Raw genomic sequence first — 8,338 nt, forward strand, 5'->3', positions numbered from 1 at the left:
GGGGAAGACACTGTGGCCAGCCAACTTCCTTTCCAAACATTTGGTCCTGAGTAGCTCTTGCAAAGAATAGTCAAGTGCAATAGACGTGTAGGAATGCAGCAATCCATTTGCTTTATTTCTCCAAAATTATTGCTGATTGCAAGTTGGGGGAGGGGATGTGTGGGAGAAATTGGCTGCTCTGTTTCATTGGGTCTCATTTGGTACAGGAATGTGCTTCCAGGACCTTCTACCTTTCTCTGCTGAGCAGTTCATTCAGGTCCTTCCCCTCGCCCTGAAGGCTTGATGGTTGGAGGAAATAATGTGAGGCATATTTCTTCTCCTTGTAACGACGACAATAATGTATCATGGGCAGCAGGCCAGAAGATTCTCACTTAGCAGAGAAACCCAGATTAGCCAGAGGTGGTCCTGGAATCACCATTATTTTTTAATCAGCTTGTATGAGTTGATTCAGAAATTAACCAGTAATATGCTGATGTAGTGCATAAAATACAAATTTAAAAGTAATGAAATAAGATGTCTGCATATTGACACAGAAGGATGTCCGAGGTAAATTGTGAAAGAAAAAAAGAAAGCACTGACGAATATGGAGAATGTGATCCTGACTTTATGATTCCTAAGGGAAACCACAAACTCTGTGTGCTCAGGTAGGTAGGAAGAGATATCTGGAATGATCTACAGATCATACATGAACCTCTTCACTGTGGTTATTCTTTTAGGGAATGAATAAGACAGGAGAGGAAGGTGCAAGGGGGTCTGTGTCTACACTTGGTACACTAAGAAGTATTCTTTTTGTAGTTAAAATTTTAAAAATAGAATGGAATAAAAAATTGTTTAAAAACATTTTATGATATGTTGATGCAGTTCAGAGGGGCTCTCTATGAATTATCCCTAAGTATCAAACACACAACTTATGACATTGTCCCCACCATCGGTGGTGTCACCACATGTTCAATTAAAAAAGTTACCCAGTAAACAAGCAGAAAGAAATGAGAGTTATTTCAGGCTGTATTTCCCAGTTCCTTTCACTGGGAGGAAGGTTGGATTTTTCTTCTTCTCTTCTTTTCCTATTTTGCAGCTGCAGCAGAATAAGTTAAGGGGGGGNGTGGAGGGTCTCCTCACTCAGTGTTTTTAGAGGATGTCTGCAGTCCGGGGCCCCAGGGCCAGCAGGAGCATGCATGGAGTGCTGGCCACTCTCCCGGGTGCATGAAGGTGCTCAGCAGCAGGGACGGGCCCCGGGCTGGAGCTGTGCAGCTGATCTCTGTAAATCTCTAGAACCCAGGCACCCGAAATGGAGCAGCTCTCGGATCTGGTATCATCCAAGGCCATGACACCAGCCAGCCTTTCAGAACCGTGAGCTGGAGGCACATTGGTTCTTTGTTTGCAGCCTGTTCTTGTGAGCTGAAACACACACACACACACACACACACACACACACACATATGCATCATCAAAAGAGTGTACTAGAAAGATAGAGGAATAAATAAGACTGACCTACCAGATTTGGGAAATGAAAAAAAAAAAAAAAAAGGAGCTTCTCTGGGAATCTAGGTACTGCTTCATAGAGACAGTTTCTTCGGGAATGAATTGGCCCAGTGTTTGCCATCCTAGCCTGGGTTCCATGTTCACCCTGTGGCTAAGGAAAGGGTAGCTCCTCAAAGGAAAAGCAGGATACCTTCCCTAGGTGGAGAAGGGGATGCATTGGATGGGCGAGAATAACAATGTATGCCATAGAGATGCATGTTGTCGGTTAAAAGTGCGTTCCCCAGCACATGGAAGAGTTCCTGGAAGACTCATCACTCTTCTGGATGCCAGCCTCCTTCTTACTAGCTGGACCATCACTGCAGACAGGAAATCCTTCAGGATTTACGGCAAGCAACAGGGTATGCCCAGGAATAGTGGCACCCTTCCTTTAATCAGTAGTTAATTTATACCAGGGTTTCTCAACAGTGCACTATTAACATTTTGAACTAGGTACCTGGCTGTCTTATGTCTTGTGGGATAATTAGCAGAATTCCCAGCTTCTACCCATAAGAAGCCAGTAACAACCCCTCCCCAGTCCAAACTACCTCCAGGCGTTATCAAATGTCCCCTGGGGACAAAATTGGCTCTCTTAGAGAATTACTGTTTCACCAAGATAAATGTACTCTCACCCATTGCCAGCCCTGAGGACTGCCAGATGATGGCCCTGAAGGTGCCACATCATTTCCTTCCAGATCACCCTTACTCCTAAGCACTGCCACGTCTTATCTAAGCTTCAGAAGGTTCAGAACAACTTGGATCATCCTTGAACACAAAATAAAAGGAATGACACCATGTGACCAGGGACCACAGAACAACTAAAGTGATTGAGATATTTACGTATCTTTAAAGTCAGGATTTGCTGTGAGAAGTGTTTTAGAGCCCTGCAAGGCCTGTTGCCCTTGTTTGACGTTGTGGATGGAGTATTTAGAAACTTCTTCTCGAAGCCACGGCAAAATTGTGCTTCTATCAAAACACCAAATCCTTTTTATTTTGAAAAGTATCTGGCACTTGGGCCTCAGCAAACATTTCGAATCTATAGAGCAAAACCAAACAAAGCATTTGATGACTGCACACCACCTGTGTTTATACCCACTCATTGTCAAGGAATATTCCTAACAAGGTGTGAACTAGAAAACCCTGCCTACCTCCTCCTTTGTAAAATGTGCCTTTTGACGCATCGAACAAACACAGATGTGGCCTGACCCAGTCTAGAACTGGGAGTTCGATCAGAGCCAGGCTAAATTTCATCTAACTACTTTACACACAGCCCGCCAGGACCTAACTTTGCCCCTGTGGACTGCCACGAATCCCTTTTCACAGGCCTACCTCCAAAGGTTTGATAAGTAAGACTAGTTGAAGGTAGAGCTTAATCCTCTAATTCCCAAAAAGGATGTTTTCAGTTAGATTTTTCTTTTACTCTTAGTACATCATTTTCGTACAGTCCAAAATAGACAAGAAGAATTTACTTAGGATGGGAAACATTTAAACTTTAACTTGCATGAGGTACAGTTTTCTAACATATCTCCAGACATTGGGACATCCAGACAATGTTGGCACTGCCCCTATGGGGGCCGGGGGGAAGGGTGGGGGGGGGCGAGGCATTGAGGGTTGCAAGTACTCGGGCATAGCTTAGAAATTGATTGACAGCCTTAAGCTTCCAAAGTAAATTTCTAAAACCCAAGTAATTTTTTCACAGACATGTGAAACTTCAGAATTCCAAAGGGAAAAGAAAGTTTTATTTTTAAAATAAACTTTTAAGTTTGAAAACAAAACCAGACAAGCAGTGCAGAAAGGACTGTTCGAAATTGAATTTCAAAGTGTGACTCTTTGTGTCTGGAGCCCCTCTCCTTACTCCTGGCCACAGCCCTCATTCTAGACCTCATTTACACTGCTGCAATGACCTCATGGCCGGTCCCTTCCCACTTAGCAATGCTACCCTTTCTGATCCACTTTTTCAACTGGTGCTGCCCTCCTCCCAAAGCCCTCTTCAGATAATGCCAGTCTTTTATTCAAAACCTCCAGCCCCACCACTGCATTTAAATGAAGCCCAGACTTGGGGCTTTGGCATTCAAGGCTCTCTAGGATCTGGTGCAAATTATTTTTCTAGGTTTTTGTGTCTTACGCCTTAAGTTCAAGATAAATGTCCTTCATCAACTTTCCCCAAGCCCGAAACCTACCTTTGTATTTCTATGCCTTTGCCAGGGCCAGCTTCCTGGGTACATGACCTACGCAGGCACACAAGAGCCCAAGCTCAGAAGGAACTTCAGCTTGCTTTAATGCCCTTACTATTGCCATGTTTAAGTTCTTAAATATTTTATCTCTGAGTTGTGTTTATTAAGTGAAATCCAATGGGTCAATGGAACATGCACAGGAGCCGAGGAGATGTGTCAAACATGGACGTCTCTGCTGTTGATTTCCTATCCATCTACATGGAATAATCGTGATGCACCCTTGAGCACAAAATTCTGATGGCCCCTCCACGAGTGGGGAGTGGAATCTCACAGAAACCCAAAGCCAGTGTAGAGGAAGCGTGTTACCTTTATGACTGAGAAAGAAGATGTGATGATAGCCCCGATGGCCGTGCTTTCTGTTTGAATGAGAAGTTGGCTCCAACAAGAAAGAAGACAATAGTGTTCTGAGAAACACAGACGATCAAGGAGCCCTATCATATCCTCTCTTGTTCATGTTGCTTCCCTGTACTACGCACTGCGTATGTGGAGAAGGGGGACATGGAAGGAAGAGGAGCCCACAATTCCTGGTCCTTTCAGTCTCCCCTTACTCATCAGTGAGCTGAATGCAGAGTGTTGTTGGCAGAATATGCGCTTGCCAAGAAATGAAATCAAAGCAGCTGAGTCATTTTTGTGCCGCGTTTCCATTGTTCCGGGGAGGAAGTACATATGCATTTGCAGACCGTGAAATACAAATTCCATAATTGTGATACTTCTGGGAGAGGAGTAAAATGCTCTTACGTTGGCACTTTAAATTGGCATTACACAATATAAAAAGGAACCATAAAATTCATGCTAATAAATTAAAATTGTGTTTTTTTTACTTAGAAAAACACTAAATAGCAAACAAACAAAAAACCCACCATGACAAGTTGGAAAACTGTAAGAAAGGAAGAAGTTTTGTAATTTAGTATCTTCAGTGGCACTTTTTTCTTTTTTTTCTTTCTTTTTTTTTTTTAACGTTTTATTTATTTCTAGGAGAGAGAGAAAGACAGCGTGAGCAGGGGAGGGTCAGAGAGGGAGTCACAGACTGAAACAGGCTCCAGGCTCTGAGCTGGCAGTTAGCACAGAGCCCGACGCGGGGCTCGAACCCACAAACCGCGAGATCATGACCTAAGCGAAAGTCGGATGCCCAACCGACTAAGCCACCCAGGTGCCCCAAAACTATTTCTCTTTTCTTTTTTTTAATGTTTTTATTTATTTCGGAGAGAGAGAGAGAGAGAGTGTGAGCAGGGGAGGGTCAGAGAGAGAGGGAGACACAGAATCTGAAGCAGGCTCCAGGCTCTGAGCTAGCTGTCAGCACAGAGCCCAATGTGGGGCTCGAACCCACGAACTGTGAGATCATAACCTGAGCCAAAGTGAGATGCTTAACCAACTGAGCCACCCAGGCACCCCATCTTTTCTTTTCAATAAGAGGTCCCACGTTTTCATTTTGCACTAGACCCCACACATTTTATAGCTAACCCTGGCCTCTGCTCTCAAACTTACCTCTTCTTTAGAAACTACCCCCCTTTGTCCTTTCCTCGCTGCCACTCCTCAATCTCTGGCTATCAAAACCAACCCTTATTCTTCAAAACTACTCAAATGTGTCATCTTCTAGGGTGCCTGGGTGGCTCAGTCAGTTAAGCATGTGACTTCGGCTTAGGTCACAATCTCAGAGCTTGTGGGTTCAAGCCCTGCATCAGATTCTGTGCTGACAGCTCAGAGCCTGGAGCCTGCCTCAGATTCTGTTGTCTCCCTCCCTCTCTGCCCCTCCCCAACATGTGCGCTCACTCTCTCTCTCAAAAATAAATAAACATTAAAAAAAATTTTTTTTAAACCACTCAAATGGGTCATCTTCTAAAGCTGTCCCTGATCCCTCCAGAAATGATTGCTTCCTTAGCATTGAGCAACCATGAAGTTACATAGCAGAGCAACTTAGTATATATCCCCTTTCCCCTAATAGGTGTCAGTTGAGCTTTCTTGGGGGCAGTGATGGTCAGATTCTTCTTTGCTTCTCTACAGCTCTTTGCACTGCCTGTCCTTAATGGTCCTCACTAAGTATATGAGCTGAGAGGGCAGTCACATGGTCAAGGCTGCTTTTGCTGCCCATCGCTCATGTACATAGAAACAAGGTGGACCCGCTTTCCGTGCCGATAGCCTTCTCGCATCCATGGTGAACATTCCTAAAACCCGCCGGACTTTCTGCAAGAAGTGTGGCAAGCACCAACCCCACAAAGTGACACAGTACAAGAAAGGCAAAGATTCTCTTTATGTCCAGGGAAAGTGGCGTTATGACAGGAAGCAGAGTGGCTATGGTGGACAAACTAAGCCGATTTTCCGAAAAAAGGCTAAGACTACAAAGAAGATTGTACTAAGGCTTGAATGTGTTGAGCCCAACTGCAGATCTAAGAGCATGCTGGCTGTTAAGAGATGCAAGCATTTTGAACTGAGAGGAGATAAGAGAAAGGGCCAAGTGATCCAGTTCTAAGCTTCGTATTTTGTTACATTATGAAGACAATAAAATCTTGAGGTTATGTTCACTTCATTTGGTTACAGTTGGTCCTTTGAGTGAAACTAGTGCCCTCAATTTCCTTTTTGGGGAAAAAAAAAAAGAAACAAGGTGGACCCAGAGGATTACCTCAATTTTTTGCTGCCTCCCCCCCAACAACTAGTGAGTGTCCTTCAACTCCCAGCTTCCTTCAATAATATCTAATTTGAGGAGAAACCTTTGTCAGGTAACTCCAAGACATGAAAGTTCCACTTCCACCAAAATTCCAAGTGGTCTATTGTCACAAACTGAATTGCCCACCTCCTCCCAATTCATATGTTGAAGCTTTAACTCTCTGTATGCTTAAGGGAAGTAATTAAGTTAAATGAGGTCCTAAGGGTGGAGACCTGACCCAAAAGGATTCGTGTCCTTATAAGAGGAGACACCAGAGAAAACAGAGCAAGAAAGCAGATGTCTGCAAGCTGCCAATACAATTCTTCCCAGGAACCAAATCAGCTGGCACCTTGATCTTGGACTTTCCAACCTCCAGAATGGTGTGAAATGAATTTCTTACGTTGAAGCCCTGTGGAATTTTGCCTGGCAGCCACGCACTCATACCTCTACCACTCTTCCCACTGCTTATAATAGAAGCCGACTGAACTACAGCAAGAAATTTCCTCAGGAGGCATGTGGAAGGAGAGGAAACTTTACATTTTGTCATTCTATAGAAAACTGCAGTTGTCGATTAGAAATAGCCATAGCTAAGGTAGTGTTCCCAAAGTGTAATTCATTGGCCGCCTACACAAACATACTAAATCTAAACTATATACTAGATTTCTGGAAGTTAGGCCCCCGAATATGCACTCTGAACACACACACCCTAACATCTGCAAAGCTCTGAGTCAGAGCCATGGAAGGAACTCTGGGTGAGGAAGACTCTGGGTGTGAAGGCCAAGGTCATGACTTCTCTATAATTAAGTAACTTTGATACCAGGGGCAATTGACATGCAAACCAATGCAGGGTGCATATCAGCAACCAAGAAAGAGAAGTTAGAGACAGAATAAGGAAAAAACACCCTCCCCATTGCTCCTTGTTCTAGCAATACCCAACAAGAGTGGGCCAAGGTAGCACTAGAATCACACTGTAATCAGGCCTGTGTTCACTGCTCTATCTAATGCTTAAGTGACTAATGAGTAAATTGCACACAGTGAGTCCCATGATTTCACACATTCTCATCTCATCTTTCATTTTAACTTAATAAGTCCAAACATAAAAGATCTACTGGGGTATTTTTTAAAAACGTGCCATGCTCCCGGTGGCCCTAGCTTCTCACTATGATCTTGACTCTGGACCCTGGGATGAAGGCCAGATGAAAGTTGCTTCATGGACATATTCCTTCCAGCGTGCCCCACAGCGAGCTCCGGAATGACTTGCCCTGGAGCAGAGGAAGGGGAAACAGAATGGAAAGAGGGGGCACTGGCACACCCAGCGAGGATATTTCCACTCGATGCCCAGTGTGGGGTATACAGCTACAGTGACCTTCATGCATGGACCATTCATATCTACCTGTTACAGTTCAATTAAGACATACATGTGCTGAGAATCAACCAAGGCAAGGACTTAGGGAAAGAGCTGCAGATGGGCACCATGCCGCAACCCAGCCCAACCAATTTAAAAACCTCTGGAAAAGTTAATCCTAAACCATATGTAGCAGCTGACCCACCATACATATTTTCTTAAATTTGAATATCACTATAGCTTTGGGAGGAAACAACAAAGATTCCACTCTTTGAAGCTACAAAATCTTCATCTACTTTAAACTGAATCATGTTTATATGCCCCACAGTTTGATTAAATGTGTTTGGTAAGTGTGATCTTTAATAGAACAGGAATGTTCTAAACTACTGTTTTATTCAGTAGATGTGTGCCTGAAGGTAGAGTGGGATGGAGGTAAACATAATAGTTGCTAGTTTTTGTTGAATTGGTGACCTGCATTATGTTTAAGAGATCTTTTTTTTTTTTTTTTTGGAAGCTCTTTAAAACAGATACTTCTAACTTTTATCTTAATCTAATTTCTATTCCTAAGACTCTCCCTTCCTTTGGCAAGTTTATTTGAAC

General features: G+C 43.5%; 1 protein-coding gene across 1 annotated transcript; it reads left to right on the forward strand.

The window, feature by feature from the left end:
• The first annotated feature begins 5,898 nt into the window (after positions 1–5,898).
• Positions 5,899–6,299, forward strand: LOC144218876 (large ribosomal subunit protein eL42-like). Its single transcript, XM_077748860.1, has one exon. The coding sequence runs from the start codon at positions 5,902–5,904 to the stop codon at positions 6,217–6,219; it is 318 nt and encodes a 105-aa protein (XP_077604986.1). The 5' UTR covers positions 5,899–5,901; the 3' UTR covers positions 6,220–6,299.
• Positions 6,300–8,338: the final 2,039 nt, after the last annotated feature.

The sequence above is a fragment of the Crocuta crocuta genome, unplaced genomic scaffold, assembly GCF_008692635.1.
Source record: "Crocuta crocuta isolate KB4526 unplaced genomic scaffold, BGI_CrCroc_1.0 scaffold130, whole genome shotgun sequence".
Taxonomy (NCBI): Eukaryota; Metazoa; Chordata; class Mammalia; order Carnivora; family Hyaenidae; genus Crocuta; species Crocuta crocuta.

Excerpts from the sequence above, each read along its gene's own strand:
- LOC144218876 (XM_077748860.1), top strand. The coding sequence starts at position 5,902 with ATGGTGAACATTCCTAAAACCCGCCGGACTTTCTGCAAGAAGTGTGGC.